Genomic DNA, 16,196 nt, shown 5'->3' with positions numbered 1-16,196 from the left:
CCTTCATCTGGACCCCAGAAAAGATACTTCAGCGTGGCATGTTCAAGCAAGACAATCGAGCAATCACCCGTTGGCTCATTAAATGGGAAGGTCTTCCGGAGCATGATGCTACATGGGAGGATGCCGACTCTATCTTAACTCGTTTTCCTGGGTTTAACGCTTGCGGACAGGCTTGTTAAGGGGGGAGAGCCATGTTAGAACCTTATCGGGTCCACCTTCTTTACCTTTTATTACTATCCTGCATCGTAGTGAGAGTAGTTATTAGAGGATGACTAGCGCTTGAGCCTTTTGTTTGTGTTGGCTAATGGGTTATATATAAGCACCCCCAATTGTATCTCCTAATGAATATGCCTTAACTTTTCTATTTAACTTAGCTGTCTTCCTTTTATTTCTTCCTCTGTGAACTGGAGTCCTATCAGCTACCGTCGCCGCCGCATCCGCCGCCGCCATCAGCACAAAAACTATGTTCACAGCGGCGCGTGTCCTCCTACCGGTGTCACTGTCAGTGCTGGTCGTAATTTATAAGTACTTCAGATCCGGACAAAAATCGAAATTTTCTGAAGGCGCCGAAGTTCCCCTAAATCCGACGTCTGTTCCGTCACCTGCGCCGTCCGATCTCGAGCGTGAAATCCTTGATTGGATTCGGAGACTCGACCCCGCCGTGCTCAATAGGATTAGGAATCGCGACCCTGCCCTCCTCCATGAGATTCAGCAATTCGACCCCGCCGTTGAGATTCGCAACTTCGATCCTTCCATCGTTGATGAGATTCGGAACTTGGACCCTGCTTTCCCTTGGGAAATTTCTGAAAGCGTAGACGTTCCTCAAAATCCCCCGTCCGTTCCGTCTCCTGAGCCGTCCGTTGTTGAAATCCTTGATTGGATTGGGACACTCGGCCCCGCCGTGCTCGATGAGATTCAGCAATTCGACCCCGCCTTCCTCGATGAGGATCGGAACTTCGATCCTTCCATCGTTGATGGGATTCGAAAATTGAGTTTGAAGGAAAATGAGGAAAAAGAAGAAGAGGAGAAGGAGAGAGAGACTGAAAAGGAAAAGGAAAATGAGAAGGAGAGAGAGAGGGAAAAGAGCGAAAGCAGTAGCAGCAGCGGCAGCGGAGGAGGGAATGAGAATGGTGGTGAGGTGGGGGAGGAGGTTGTTGAGGAGAGTAGCAGAAGGGATCAGTACCCATTGAGGCTTGGAGACTGTTGGAACTATCTGAGGACTGGCATTTGTAAGTTCGGATCGAATTGCAAGTATAATCACCCTCGGATAGGGAAAAACAAGCAGGTATATCTCTCTTGTTCCGCATTTATTTGTTAAAGATGATGTTTTTCTTTCACGTGCATCGTTGTGGTGAAATGTATCTGAAACAAATCGGGACTTTGGGCCTGCATTTAGTATTTGAGACATTAATGCATCTGGCCTTGTATGAATGCAGGAAATAATTGTGTCGTTGGTGCTCACTTTGTGTTTCTTGGTGTTTTGAACTTTATCATATTGATTTGAAGGTGTCTAAGGACAAGGCAAAGCAGAGGGAAGAGTTGGAAGAGAAGCAAGACCAGACCGAAAGCAAGGTTATTATCTATCCGAAGTTCTGGTTTTTACTGCAATTGCTTGGTTTTCATGTTTTACATCATTAAGTTTTGTTTTACTTCGCATATTTGATTTCAAGTACTATGTTGTGTTTTGACGATGGGGTTTTTCGATATGGTTATCTGAAAGCTAGTAGGTTAGAATGCCCTAGTGAATATACAAGCTTAAACCTTTTTCATCTTGTAGCTAACTATAGAATGATGAGGGTCTTGAACGTGATCAACTTATAGTCGATGTGTTTTCACAATTGTATGCTGTGACATTGGTCGTACCCAGTGCACAAGGCTCCCGCTTTACCCAGGGTCTGGGAGAGGTGAATGTCGGCTAGCCTTACCCCATTTATGGAGAGGCTGCTCCCAAATCTCGAATTTATGGAGAGGTGAATGTATGCTGTGACATTACGAATACATTTTCCTTTTTATACAGGATTACAATTATGTTTTTAAATGTCAAAGACATTTCTTTCCCTTTGTACCCTCGTATTCAAATCTGTGCTACGTGGTGGCCTAGTAACAGTTTCACGATCTTAATATAACACTTAAGCTTGTTGCAGTATTACATCAGCCCAGGACGACGTATAGGGGTACCTTCTGTAGCTCCAGCTCTGGAACTTAATTTTTTGGGCCTGCCAATTCGTCCGGTATAAGCTCTAGATTTGATCTGTAAAAATTTGAGGAATGAATATCTATCTATTCATGATGTTTAAGATTTAAGATTTTATCTTTGCTTATTTTCTTATTCTGTTGGACCAATTTAATGTGTCCATATGTTCGCTGAATAATTGTTTTAATGTAGGGGGAGAAAGATTGTTCCTACTATATGCGAACTGGGACCTGCAAGTACGGAACAAACTGCAAGTTTAACCACCCTGATCCTACAGCTGCCGGAGAATCTCGCCCGCAATCCGCGTATGGTAATGGTAGGCCTGCATCATTACAAGGTCTGCCAAATTCTCAAGGGATTAATTCTGAAACTACAGAATGGAATGGTTATCAGGTACTTTAGCCATCACTCCCTTATTATAGTCTTGGGTTTAAAATTTAAATAACTCTCATCACTTTTTGATATGTGAATTACGGTCTCTTTTGGGATAATAGTCGGATCTTTTTGTGTTTTGACCTCTTTTTTTTTTTTTTTTTTTTTTATTTCTCATGCCCTTTTTATTCATGTTCGGCTCATAAAAATAATAATATGGTCCTACATTAAGGACTTATTGTGATATTCTAATATTATTTGTAAAGAAGTTAAATTCTTGAAATTTGAATATTGATAACAAATTGTTGTCTACATCAGTTGTGGTAATATGCTTACATTTTCACATCGGTACATCTAGACTTCTTATTTGGGTTCCGTATTAGTTTGTGGGTATAAGTAAGAATAGCCCCTTTTTTTTGTAGAATTTATGGAATTACTGCTGTTCTCGTTTGCATTTTCGAAAACATGCTTTTCTCTCTAATTTTGTATTGGCCAAAACATGTTTAGGCTCCAGCATATCTACCAAGCATGCCTGCACCTCCAACTCCACCTCCACTTCTACCATATGTTCATAGAAACATGCCTGCACCTCCACCTCCACCATATGTTCATAGAAACATGCCTGCACCTCCACCTCCACCATATGTTACGAACAACTCAGTGACTGAAACCAACTACTACGGACAATATGCACAGCAGACACAAGCTGAAGAATTACCAGAACGACCTGGGCAACCTGTTTGCTTCTATTTCGCTCAAACAGGGGATTGTGTTAATAAATCTAATTGCCAATATCACCATCCAAAAAATCAGACTGCAGCGACCCCCTCATGTGCACTCAGTGACAGGGGCCTCCCTTTAAGACCAGTAAGTTCACTCTTCTTCGAACTGTTCTTTTTATACAGAATTCGTAACTATGGATTATGATCTCAAAAAGGTTTTTCACTTTGTGATACAAGTAGCACAGAAAGTAGGTAGGTTTTTAAGTTCTAAGTTATTCTCTCTTGGGCCAATGAGTTCAACGTTTGCCAATGTGCATATTTTTTCACCCTTGACAGCATTAATAACTAACCACCACTTGTTATTCAAACATTTTTTTTTTGATTAAGTGATGGAATAATATTGGAATTGAAGTCTTTTTGCAAATTTTAGTGTACCTTGGATAATTAGCAATGTACCAAGAAAATGTATATTACTGAGACTCATTTGACCTAGCGAAAAATAATTTGTAATGAAAGTTATGGATGTCTCTTTCAACATAGAAGGATTCTTGACTAACAGTTCCTCTCTTGCCTCTCCTATATGAAATACTCGGTTTGATCAGTTATTGTGCTTCGTTATTGCATGCCATCAATTGCATAAACTTTCATCCTAAATTTGTTTCCAATCCAGGGTCAGAAGATTTGCACAGAGTACAGCCGCTTAGGCGTTTGCAGTTCTGGGCCAACCTGTAGATTTGACCATCCGTCATTATCAGATTCCTTTCTGTGACTCGGAAGCTGCAAATGCAGAAGGGAACAACTGTTCCGTTCCGTCCCATTCTGACACACTCCGATCCCGGTGTCCAAAGGCCAACGGGATGGCCACGTGCTCGCCGACACTCAAGGGTGACGCAAGTCATTTATTGAATGCATATGCCAAGAACATGTGAAACATGCATATAAATTTCGTGCTTAACCACGCAATGTAATATTCAAGTACAAACCTTAATAGAAAATATAATAATAGTTCACTGCCAACAATTTAAAAGTAATAATGCATGACATGTTCAGAGTACACTATTAATACGAAATACAAGTGGAAGGGATATCAGAAGGTGCGATTACAAGAGATGTCCTACGCAAAGAGAAGGACACAAATTCATAGATATGGGAATGCCTTGTAGCTTGGGTCGTATGTTTCATTCCTCGGTCCTAAGGAGACCCAAAACAAAACATGAGTGGACTAAGTTTATATATATGTAATATTAAAACAGTTATTCTTTAACGTACTAAACCTCAGTTTATATACCATAATAAGCAATAGGTTTCCCAAAAACCCTAGCATGCCATAAAATCTTCGTAAAACATATATCATGTATAGTGTGCTTAGTAGTGGTATTTCATTCGCCTGAAGTCATATATAAGTATCATTTGCCAGAAGGCTCTTCATCACATGTCCGAAGGCATATATAAGTATCACTCGCCCGAAGACCCTTCATCACCGGCCCGCCCGAAGGCCCTTCATCACTCGTCGAAAGGCATATATAAGTATTATTCGCCCGAAGGCCCTTCATCACCCGCCCGAAGGCATATATAAGTATCATTCACTAAGTAAGCACAGAAATCATGAACATAATATTTCCAAAATATATCTTATCGGAACTCAATAGCTCAAACATCATATCAATAAATCATATTCATAAATATCTCAGTAAACATAAATTTGATAAAGCATGATATTTCACAAAGCGTAAATCCAATTTACTCATAAACGTTTCATAAAACGTAGTCATAAAATCATGTTTTTCATGTATGCATCTCTAGTAATAAAATCATGCATTTTGGAAGGGGTCCACTAACAGATACTTTGTCGCTGAAGAGTCGTTCGAAGTAGAAAGGACGGGGTTGCCACTAACAAATGCACCTAAGCACATAAAGGGATCAATTAATAAAACTCTACTAAAACGATTGAATTTAGAAAAACGGAGCGCATATTTGGAATTAGGACGTCGAAATTAATTTAGGAGGGGACTCGACCGAAACCCGAAAATGTCAACCCAAAAGTCAATGTTGACGGTCAATGGTTAACGCTGATTGAGAAGTCAGCTGAAGTTGAGTCGAGCCGAGCCGCCGGAGCTCAGACCAGAAATTGGGATTTTTACCTGGAAGTTTGGGTAATTTTCAAAGCTTCATAACTCACTCGTTTCTTAACCAAATTCGACCCATAATAAATAAAATGAAGATAGGAAAGTGTCGAACAAGATTATACCTATTTGGAAGCCTAATGGTTGCCGGAGATAGCCAAAAAATGGCCTGAAGTGTGATTGGTTCGTGGGAAAACCGGAGAACTTGCCGGAAACTAGGTAAACTTTAAACGTTCATAACTTCTTCAATACTCAACGACATCGAGTGATTCAAAAAACGAAAATCATACTTCTCAATGAGAGGAAGAGAATGGTACCTTTCTTGATGGCTAACTCGTCGTGGTCCGGCCGGAAAATGGCTCGAAAGTGGTTGTCTTCGCCGGAAAACTATGAAAGCTTTCCCCGTGAGATTCCTACGTCCAAACATCACCAAAACTTCTCAAAACTACCTGTAAACATACACCAAGACACGATCTACAACTTTTGGACAAGTTTTAAGGCTTACCTTCGCCGGAAAAGGTGGAAACTCGTCGAAAAACTCAGTGAACAGTGGTGAACGCTGTGCAGCGAGTTTGGAGGGTCCTCCTTCAATTGTGAGTTCATAGGGGTGATGGTGGTGGTACCAAGGTTGTTGTTGTGTGATTTGTTTAAGTGAAACCCCTCTAGGAGGGTTGGTTTGAGAGATGGCCAAGAGTGTAGAGAGGGAGAGAGTGAGTGTTCAGAAAATAATAGATGGAAGAGAGAAGAGAGGGGTCACGGGGAAAAATGAAGAAAACATGTGGGCCCTATGGCTCACAAAACAACGTCACTAAAGACGAAACACAAAAATATCCGAAAAACGTTTGACGTTTCGTAATGTAAAATTTTCGTTATAACTCCAAATTCGAATCCGTTCACGCCTACGCGTTCATGTCGATGACTACGATAATAATAAATTAAGAAAATTAGTAATACGCGTCACGACGAGACGGTCAACGAAAATCAACGTTCATGCCTCAAGGACAATTTGGTAATCATATGTTCGATAATATAATATACGACAAATTAAGTACGGAATTTCACACATTCCATCCTGTTCCGTCCCGTTTGCGTACCAAACGGTACCTTATTTCTTAAGAACGGGGGATTGCAAGTTTAAATCTAATTGCAAATATCACCATCCAAAAAGTCATACTGCACTGCAGCAGCCGCCCCAATCGCACTCAGTGACAAGGGCCTGCCTTTGAGACCGGTAAGTCCACCCTTCTTTGACCATGCCTTTTATAACGAGTTCATAATTTCGGAAATATGATCTTAGAAAGGTTTTCACTTTGTGATACATGAAGGTAAAACAAATGAAATACTATGTGAGGACAATTGTTCCCGCTCTATGAGAGCCTCAGTTTGATCGCATATTACATGTTTGCACGCACACAAAATTTGTTTCAAAATCCAGGATCAGAACATTTGCACACATCACAGTCGCTATGGCATTTGCAAATTTGGGCCAGCTTGTAAATTTGACCACCCGTTACATATACCATCTTCAACCACATCTGGTCCTGATCCTCAACTTCCTTTCAGTGACTCGGCAACCACTAACGGGGCAGGAATGGCTGGGAGCAGAAGCAGAACTGATGTTACAAGTCAGCCGCAGCCCGTGCAGTAAGTTATGCATGAAATGCTTGCCTAGAGCACAGGATTTGCATCACTCAAACATGTGTAATCTTTCTCTTTTGGTAATTTAATCTTAGAAATGTATCAGACCTCTTCACCGGACGACACAAACATTATAGTTGTGAGATTTTAAGGGAAATGGAACCTGTAAATTATTTCTCATCTGTCATATTACCGGAAAACACTTAAGTCGAGAATATCCTATCAATTTCGTTGTCGCTGCCTATCCCGAGTACCGCAAATGGTTCGGTTGTTGATCTCGCTCGATAAAACCTGCGCCGGGATCTTCTGTTATGTATCGAACTTGCGGCGACGTTACGTGCATTGTCTATCTTGCATGTAACATTGGTTAAATTTGCATATACAACACCAATGTAAAAGACAAACCCACATTACTAAGTAACGTGTTTGTAGGACAACCAAAATGGAGAGTAAAGAGGGTTGACTCAGCCTGAAATAAGTGGAAAATCTCATTTGAGAGTTAAAAATACTTTTACAACGCGTTTATTAATTCGAAATTGGAACGATTAATCAAACTAATTGGGAGGCGGAATGAGAACGAATCAAAATCTTGAGTATTATTATAAAGGAGTACTCAGCCTACACATAGATGTTATATGTCAACGCATCGATTTAAGATATCGTTACATTGTAACAATATTTGCTTAAACTGATGCGCTATTACAAAGTGTATTCGATCCATGTAAGTTAGGGGTGGTTTGGGAGTGAGGTGTTTAAAAAAAAGCACCCATGAAAAAAAGCTGTGAGGATTTTAGGTGTTTGGTAAACTGAAAAAAAATGGCTTATTTTGGAAGCTGCTGTGAGAATAAGTTGAAATCAAAGGAATAAGCTGAAGCTGCTATTTGCAGCTTTGGAAAATTGTCTATTTTTCAAAGCACACGGAGCTACAATGCTCCTTTAATGAAAAGACCCATTATCAGACTGTTTTTTTCTTTTCCAAAAGCACTTTTACAAAAAAATCTAACAAACACTCTGCATTTATTTCACAGCCGCTTATTCTCACAGCAATTTTTTTTCAAAACACAGTAATACCAAACCAGCCTTATTCTTTTATTAGGAGGTTCTCCACTTTTACTAAAGTAGCTTTGGAATTGAAAAGCAATCCAAACATGCCTCTAGACAAAGCAGACTTTGATTTAGGCGGTCAAAGTATGTTTTGATCATATGAGAGAGTTTGTTTCCTCCATAATGTAGTTGCTAGTTGCAAGTTCACAGCAAAAACCTAGCAACCCAGTTTCAGCTACCGTCGCCGCCGCATCCGCCGCCGCCATCAGCACAAAACTATGTTTTTTTCAGCGGCGCGTATTGCCCTACCGGTGTCAGTGTCAGTGCTGGTATTAATTTATCAGTACTTCAAATCTGGACGGAAATCGGAATTTTCTGAAGGCATCGAAGTTCCCCTAAATCCGACGACGTCTGTTCCGTCACCTGCGCCGTCCGATCTTGAGCGTGAAATCCTTGATTGGATTCGGACAGTCGACCCCGATATACTCAATAAGATTAGGAATCTCGACCCTGCCTTCCTCGATGTGATTAGGAACTTCGACCCTGCTTTCTCTTCGGAAATTTCTGAAAGAGTCGACGGTCCTCTAAATCCGCCGTCTGTTTCGTCACCTGCGCCATCCGATCTCGATTCTGAATTCCTTGATTGGATTCGGAAACTCCACCCCGCCGTGCTTGATGAGCTTCAGTCTGACCCCGCCTTCCTCGATGAGATTCGGAGCTTCGATCCTTCCATCATTGATCAGATTGGGATATTGAGTTTGAAGGAAAAGGAGGATAAAGAAGAAGAAGAGAAGAGGAGAAAGTGTGAAAAGGAAAAAGAAGAAGAAGAGAAGAGGAGAGAGTGTGAAAAGGAAAATGAGAAGGAGAGAGAGAGGGAAAGCGGCGGCGGAGGGAATGAGAATGGCGGTGAGGTGGATAAGAAGGTTGTTGAGGAGAGTAGCAGAAGGAATCAGTACCCATTGAGGCCCGAAGCTAAAGACTGTTCGTACTATCTGAAGACTGGCAATTGTAAGTTCGGATCGAATTGCAAGTTTAATCACCCTCGGATAAGGAAAAACAAGCAGGTATATCTCTCTTGTTTCTCATTTAGCATTTGCTTATGCATGTTTATGGTTGAAAGATTGAGACTTTTCGTGTTTTCGTGGCCTCAGCTTTCGTTGGTTTAGCTGAGAAATTCATGTATGCATGTGTAGTAGTGTAAAGAATGTGTTAATCGGTTAGTTTATTATGCAACGATGATGATCTCTGTCTGCGGAATTGACTCGAAATGGAGGCACGTTTCATATTTGTTAAAGATGATGTTTTTCTTTCACGTGCATCTTTGTGGTGAAATTTGTCCGAAACAAATCGGGACTTTGGGCCTGCATTTAGTATTTGAGACATTAATGCATCTGGCCTTGTATGATTGCAGGAAGTATTTGTGTTGTTAGTGCTCACTTTCTGTTTCTTGGTGTTTTGAACTTTATCATATTGATTTGAAGGTGTCTAAGGACAAGGCAAAGCTGAGAGAAGAGTTGGAAAAGCAGCAAGACCAGGCCGAAAGCGAGGTTATTATCTATCCAAAGTTCTGGTTTTTACTGCAATTGCTTGGTTTTTATGTTTTGCACCATTAAGTTTTGTTTTACTTCGCATATTTGGTTTCAAGTACTATCTTGTGTTTTGACGATGGGGTTTTTCGATATGGTTATCTGAAAGCTAGTAGGTTAGAATGCACAAGTGAATATACAAGCTTAAACCTTTTTTATCTTGTAGTGAACTATAGAATGATGAGGGTCTTGAACGTGATCAACTTATAGTCGATGTGTTTTGGCAATTGTATGCTGTTACATTACAATCAGATTTTCCTTTTTTATACAGGATTACAATTATGTTTTTAAATGACAATGACGTTTCTTTCCCTTTGTACCCTCATATTCAAATCTGTGCAACGTACATGGTGGCCTAGTAACAGTTTCATGATCTTAATATAACACTTAAGCTTGTTGCAGTACTACATCAGCCCAGGACGACGTGTAGGGGTACCTTCTGTAGCTCCAGCTCTGGAACTTAACTTTTCGGGCCTGCCAATTCGTCCGGTAAGCTCTAGATTTGATCTGCAAAAATTTGAGGAATGAATAACTATCTATTCATGATGCTTAAGATTTAAGATTTTATCTTTGCTTATTCATGATGCTTAAGATTTAAGATTTTATCTTTGCTTATTTTCTTAGTCTGTTGGAGCTATTTAATGTGTCCATATGTTTGCTGAATAATTGTTTTAACGTATTACAGGGGGAGAAAGATTGTCCCTACTATATGCGAACTGGCACCTGCAAGTATGAAACAAACTGCAAGTTTAACCACCCTGATCCTACAGCTGCCGGAGAATCTCGCCCGCAATCCGCATATGGTAATGGTAGGCCTGCATCATCACATGGTCTGCCAAAATCTCAAGACATTTATTCTGAAACTACAGAATGGAATGGTTATCAGGTACTTTAGTCATCAGTCCCATATTATAGTCTTGGGTTTAAATAACTATAATCACTTTTTGATATGCGAATTACCGTATTTTTTGGGATAATAGTTGGATCTTCTTGTGTTTTGACCTCTTTTCTTTTCATTCTCATGCCTTTTTATTCATGTTCGGCTCATAAAACTAATAATATGGTCCTACATTAAGAACTTAATGTGATATTCTATTATTATTTGTAAAGAAGTTAAATTTTTGAAATTTCGAATATTGATAACAAATTGTTGTCTGCATCAGTTGTGGTAATATGCTTACGTTTTCATATCGGTACGTCTAGACTTCTTATTTGGGTTCCCTATTAGTTTGTGGGTACAAGTAAGAATAGCCCCTTTATTTTGTAGAATTTATAGAATTATTGCCTGTTTTCGTTTGCATTTTCAAAAGCATGCTTTTCTCTTTAATTTTGTATTGGCCAAAACATGTTTAGGCTCCAGCATATCTACCACATAGAGGCATGCCTGCACCTCCACCTCCGCCATATGTTATGAACAACTCAGTGACTGAAACGAACTACTACGGACAATATGCACAGCAGAAGCAAGCTGAAGAATTTCCAGAACGACCTGGGCATCCTGTTTGCTTCTATTTCGCTCAAACAGGGGATTGTATTAATAAATCTAATTGCCAATATCACCATCCAAAAAACCATACTCCAGCGACCCCCTCATGTACACTCAATGACAGGGGCCTCCCTTTAAGACCAGTAAGTTCACTCTTCTTCGAACTGTTCCTTTTATACAGAATTCGTAACTATGGATTATGATCTCAAAAAGGTTTTTCACTTTGTGATACAGGTAGCACAGAAAGTAGGTTAGTTTTAACGAAACACTCCCGGTATTGTTCATTTTAACGAAAAATGACATTTTTACTCTAAAAAGTCACTCATGGTACTGTTTACTTTAGCAATGTACCAAGAGAATGTATATTACCGAGACTAAATTGACCTTGTGAAAGATAATTTGTAGTGAAAGTTATGGATATGTCTCTTTCAACATAGAAGGATTCTTAACTAACGGTTTCTCTCACGCCTCTCCTATATGAAATACTCGGTTTGATCAGTTATTGTGCTTCATTATTGCATGCCATCAATTACATAAATTTTCATCCTGAATTTGTTTCCAATCCAGGGTCAGAACATTTGCACACAGTACAGCCGCTATGGCATTTGCAGTTCTGGGCCAACCTGTAGATTTGACCATCCGTCATTATCAGGTTCCTTTCTGTGACTCGGAAACAGCAAACGGGGTACGGACATCTGGAAGTAGAAGTTAAACTGATGCCACAATTCCGCAACAGCCTGAGTAATGCGTTTTGCACGAAATGCCAACTAGGGCAGTGGATTCTTGTCACCAAGGACGGGAAATCGCTTTGTTGTTGAGTCTTGGAAATGTACCAAACCTTCTCCCCTAGCTGCCACCGGCTTTTCAGATGTGAGAACTTAGTGGAAGCCGGAAATATAAATATTTCGTGTTTGATGTAATCTTACTAGAAAATACAAGTTAAATTCGGGGAGTATCCTCTCAGCTTTGCTTTGTGGTTATGGTCACTTCTCAATTGTCTTCGATTTGTTTGTTGCATAATCTTACCCAACAAAAGTGAGCAGTAAACTCCAGGTAATATATTAAATATATTTTACTCTTATTACATGATAATATATATATAAAGTGATGTTCCTTGTGCCCAATTATCAAACTGAGAACCACAAAATTCTACATATATTACAAATTTTTATGTTCACCAATCTTTTTTTTTTTTTTCATTCTACATTACACACAAGTATATGTAACAAAACATATTTATATCTATATAAGGAGGGGAAGTGTGTTGTTGCGTCAGACAGTCGGCAACCGGTACCTCATTTTTCCTGTTGAATCCCTATGATATAGAAAGCCAAAAGAATTAATGCATAAGTGAAAAAAAAAAAAAACTCTTCTTTATATATATGAGAGATTTGGTGTTCCACATCTTTCCCGGGCACAAGAAAAATCGTCTTTAAGTTGTTTGTAGCTCCTCCCAGTCCACCCTATTATTTTTGCATTATCACCTCGTCCCCATAAGCAATTGTGGATTCGTTCAGCCACAGCAAAACCATTTCTTCTGCAATATTCCATCCGAAATAGAGTCAATGAAATTGAATGATCATTTAAAAAGCACTTACGCTTCTAAAAAAACACTTAAAATGTTTTTATGGCCTAAATGAAAGTGCTTTTAAATAACTCAAAGCATTTTTAGATCACCGAAAGCTTTGTCAATTTTGCTTGACAAAAAAAGCTAATAGTACTTATGAGTTCAGAAAAAGCACTACAAGTGCTTTCTAGAAGCAACACCTGTGTTCATCATAAAGCATTTCTTAAACACTTAAAATTTTATTGAATATTTCAGTGTGCTCCTAACAGAAGAATTGCTTAAGAGCGGACATGCTTTTTTAAATAAGCATTTCCAAATGGCCTCTTGAAAACCCATAAGCACTGTTAACTTTATCCGTCAAATGTTATTAGAAGTTTGGTTATTTGAAAACGTTTTTAGCTAAGAAGCACTTCCAAACAGGCTATACAAACAGAAGCATATATAAATTTCAAATTTCATGAGCAGCTTCTCTAGGGTTTGTTACCTTTGGGGGAGGATACTTGGGATAGTGCTCATTGACAGTGTTGTATCCAGCACCATTTCTTAGGCTGCCGTCATTTTTTCGTGGGGTGACGATCTTCACTTGAGCCGCGCTGGTCTTCTTCTCATCTCTGGCCTTGTTGAAGATAACAGTAAATCCTTCAGCTGAAGCTGGGTTATTTACGTCCCATTCCCCGAACTTCGGCAGCGGCCGACCTTTATCCTGCTGAAATTTAGAAAAAACAAGCTCCCATTAGTATCTGCTACACTAAACTAGCTAGATGATCTGCCTCATCTTGATGTTTTGTTGCCTGTTAGTCGGTTATATATACACAGATGCACACGCGTGCACACATACACATATATACATCCTATGGGTCTGTAAATTTGGACGGAAAACATGGTTTTGATGATGAAACCAAATCAAAATGTCGCCACATATATCCCTCCATTCTTCACCTCCTTATTTTCTCTAACCTTCACCTTCCCTCAACATCAATCCTTCGCGTTTCTTGCATAATTGCATGTATGCGCGCCATTAAACAACTGCGTCCGGTCTTAGAATTTACTATTTATCTTGCTGATGTGCTAATCAATAAACTTAAGGAAAGAATCATGAACAAACTAGACTGTAATATTTCAATTGCAATCGAAACATGTAAGGAGTATCACATTACGATCGTTATCATTAAATCGATTTGGGGCAATGATTTTGCGCTGAAAAGGAAAAACGAAAAGAATGGCTCGACGGAAGTTTATCCATGCATACGTTTCCAGTCATACATGATACATTGCAACGCTAGGAATTAATCATAGGAAGAACATGCATGGCCTTTAGTACATTACAAATGAAAACCTTGAATTCCTACAAAACTAAATACAACCTAAAAATATCCAATATTCTCCTTGATCTTTTCTGTCCTACGAAGTTTTCAAGAACTCACATAAGAAAATGGAAAAGAACAGAATTCGGTCAAAATATGCAAATTATATCCCGATCTGTAACCCTAAATTTCCAAACATATATACATATGTATAAAGAAAAAAGAGGGAAATTAAAGAATGAAAAAAGAAGATGAAATGGAAGAAAATGATTTACCGAAGCCATGACGGAGGAAGGCAGGAGCTGCCGGACGGGATGGTTGTGGAGGAGGAAGGAAGTTTTACAAGCAAGATAATATCGAGGGAATGGTGCAGACAGACTCTAGAGAGAGAAGAAGGTGCAATTTGTTGGGCAATTTTAGGAGACAAAATGAAGAGCCTTCTTGTTAATCTTGTTGAACCCTTTTTGTTTTCTAGAATCAAACTAAAATCGTAGATCATGTGTTGTACATATATACATATATGATGACTAGCACTATTCATATATTATATGGGACCAATAATAAACTAACCACCATGTAAATGATATTGGTCAACAGGAAAGTCGAAACAAGGATCTCAAGTGCAAGGACGAATCAAACACCTTAAAAAGATATAACTAAAAGAGAGGTACGTACTAATCAAGAAAAAAGAAAACCACACATCCTTGTCCACGTTTCACTCCAATTTTGCATTTTAAACAGATCATGTCATTTTAAAGTTTTTACTTAGCATTGTGTTTTTCGCGTAAAAACCAACCACAAATGCTTCATGCTGTATATGTATTTTATGTTTTGAGACAAACCTATAAGCCGTGATTAACAAATCTGTAAGGTTGAGTCTTATCCTAGGCATTGATTGACCCTTACTTTCATCGCATCACTTCCAAATCACTATGTAATCTCCATTAAATTGATTAAATATTCTCTCTTTTCCAATCAATTTATTCATCCAAGCTCCACACAATTTCGGAATCTAACCAACATAAATTAATCTTTTTTTTCCAATTATTTTAATCATTTGAGCACCATAAAATTTTGCAATCTCTTATAAATCTTAACATGTGAAACGAGTTGCGTTGTACATGCATGTTAATTTTGCCAATAGTATTCGTGTTTGGATTTTCCACCTGTTGGTATTCTCTCCCGTACATTTTTTTGTTTACGGTTAAGCAGTTAAGATTTAACCAATGAGATTAAATGATCGACCGTGTTGATATCGTCCCATTAAAATAATAATAATTAACATACATCCATCTCTCTTTGGGCCCAAAGCAAGTTCATAAGAGCAAGTCCACTCGTTTTGGGAGCGCAAGGGTATGTAAATTGTCCTCTGAAAAGTGATTGTCTTTTGAAAAGTGATTGTCTTTGTGCAGCTCCACCCCTTGCTTGGCAAAGGCTTGGGTAAAGGCAAAGGCTATTTATAAATATTTTTTTTTATGTCTTCTAATGCGCACCTAACGCTCAAGGAAAGCAACGTCTTCCACGATTGACCAATTTGCCTTCTCACTTACTTGAGTGAGAGCCCTTCTCCCGACCCTTACTACCCAACATGAAAGTGGACAACTAATGCGGTAAAAAATGATTTGAAAAGTTGGAAACAAATATAGGAGATTATAGTACAACTAAGGGTTGTGATGTGGTGTGGAGAATGGAGAAGATGGTTGGGTATTTATAGAATATAAGAAGAAAAAAAATAATTTCCTTTCTATATTTGCTGTTGGATTAATCCTGATTGTTGATTTCTCCAGTCATTTGAAATCAAACGCACCAAAACGTGTCAGAACGGAATTTTTTTCATTTTTCTACCATTGGAAATCCAATAGTCTAGATCATCAGGCTTGGAAATCCAACGACTCGCGCCACATCCTAGAGTGGTGGGGCTCTTATGTTGGAGATGCCCACTCTCCCCATGCACGTCTAATACACGCGCCAGACAGAAAAAAAATATCCATCATAACTAACATCATGCTGACATCAACCTTACCCACTGGCACAAGACCAAATTTAAATTGCTCGGACATTTAGGCGGGCTTTGCATGGCCCACCAGTTGCCTCTTGAATTTGGCCCGATGGAGATGCATTTGGAGGTTGAAGGGCAATTTCTAAGCCCAAGCCCGCAGC

At 39.2% G+C, this 16,196-nt stretch overlaps 3 protein-coding genes and 1 long non-coding RNA gene across 7 annotated transcripts; 2 read left to right on the top strand and 2 right to left on the bottom strand.

The window, feature by feature from the left end:
- The first annotated feature begins 290 nt into the window (after window positions 1-290).
- LOC103424485 (zinc finger CCCH domain-containing protein 67-like) lies at window positions 291-4,322 on the top strand. Of its 2 annotated transcripts, XM_029092638.2 has the most exons (6): window positions 291-1,285; window positions 1,507-1,572; window positions 2,145-2,231; window positions 2,387-2,587; window positions 3,074-3,433; window positions 3,959-4,322. In XM_029092638.2, exons 1-6 carry the CDS (start codon window positions 464-466, stop codon window positions 4,055-4,057), a joined length of 1,635 nt encoding a protein of 544 aa, XP_028948471.2. In that variant the 5' UTR covers window positions 291-463; the 3' UTR covers window positions 4,058-4,322. The 2 variants fall into 2 exon arrangements, with proteins under 2 accessions (XP_028948471.2, XP_070667993.1); XM_070811892.1 differs by lacking the exon at window positions 2,145-2,231 and having other exon boundaries at window positions 303-1,285.
- On the bottom strand, window positions 4,200-6,145 carry LOC139191301 (uncharacterized). Of its 2 annotated transcripts, none has more exons than XR_011575294.1 (3): window positions 5,917-6,145; window positions 5,729-5,824; window positions 4,200-4,479 (listed from the first exon to the last, which is right to left on the bottom strand). It is a non-coding gene; the product is annotated as an uncharacterized lncRNA (long non-coding RNA). The 2 variants fall into 2 exon arrangements; XR_011575295.1 differs by lacking the exon at window positions 4,200-4,479 and adding an exon at window positions 4,990-5,191.
- A 1,992-nt stretch (window positions 6,146-8,137) lies between these two features.
- LOC139187505 (zinc finger CCCH domain-containing protein 43-like) lies at window positions 8,138-12,246 on the top strand. Its single transcript, XM_070811890.1, has 6 exons — window positions 8,138-9,157; window positions 9,575-9,640; window positions 10,082-10,168; window positions 10,365-10,565; window positions 11,033-11,308; window positions 11,733-12,246. Exons 1-6 carry the CDS (start codon window positions 8,372-8,374, stop codon window positions 11,829-11,831), a joined length of 1,515 nt encoding a protein of 504 aa, XP_070667991.1. The 5' UTR covers window positions 8,138-8,371; the 3' UTR covers window positions 11,832-12,246.
- A 272-nt stretch (window positions 12,247-12,518) lies between these two features.
- LOC103455049 (protein NOI4-like) lies at window positions 12,519-14,554 on the bottom strand. 2 transcript variants are annotated; one of them, XM_070811891.1, is made up of 3 exons: window positions 14,312-14,554; window positions 13,217-13,435; window positions 12,519-12,702 (listed from the first exon to the last, which is right to left on the bottom strand). In XM_070811891.1, exons 1-3 carry the CDS (start codon window positions 14,318-14,320, stop codon window positions 12,679-12,681), a joined length of 252 nt encoding a protein of 83 aa, XP_070667992.1. In that variant the 5' UTR covers window positions 14,321-14,554; the 3' UTR covers window positions 12,519-12,678. The 2 variants fall into 2 exon arrangements, with proteins under 2 accessions (XP_070667992.1, XP_008392866.1); XM_008394644.4 differs by having other exon boundaries at window positions 13,217-13,438; window positions 14,312-14,528.
- Between the last annotated feature and the right edge of the window lie 1,642 nt (window positions 14,555-16,196).

Source organism: Malus domestica, chromosome 14, assembly GCF_042453785.1.
Source record: "Malus domestica chromosome 14, GDT2T_hap1".
In the NCBI taxonomy this organism is placed as follows: Eukaryota; Viridiplantae; Streptophyta; class Magnoliopsida; order Rosales; family Rosaceae; genus Malus; species Malus domestica.
The sequence above is the reverse complement of the archived record's forward strand: the minus strand, read 5'-3'. Positions and strand labels throughout refer to the sequence as shown.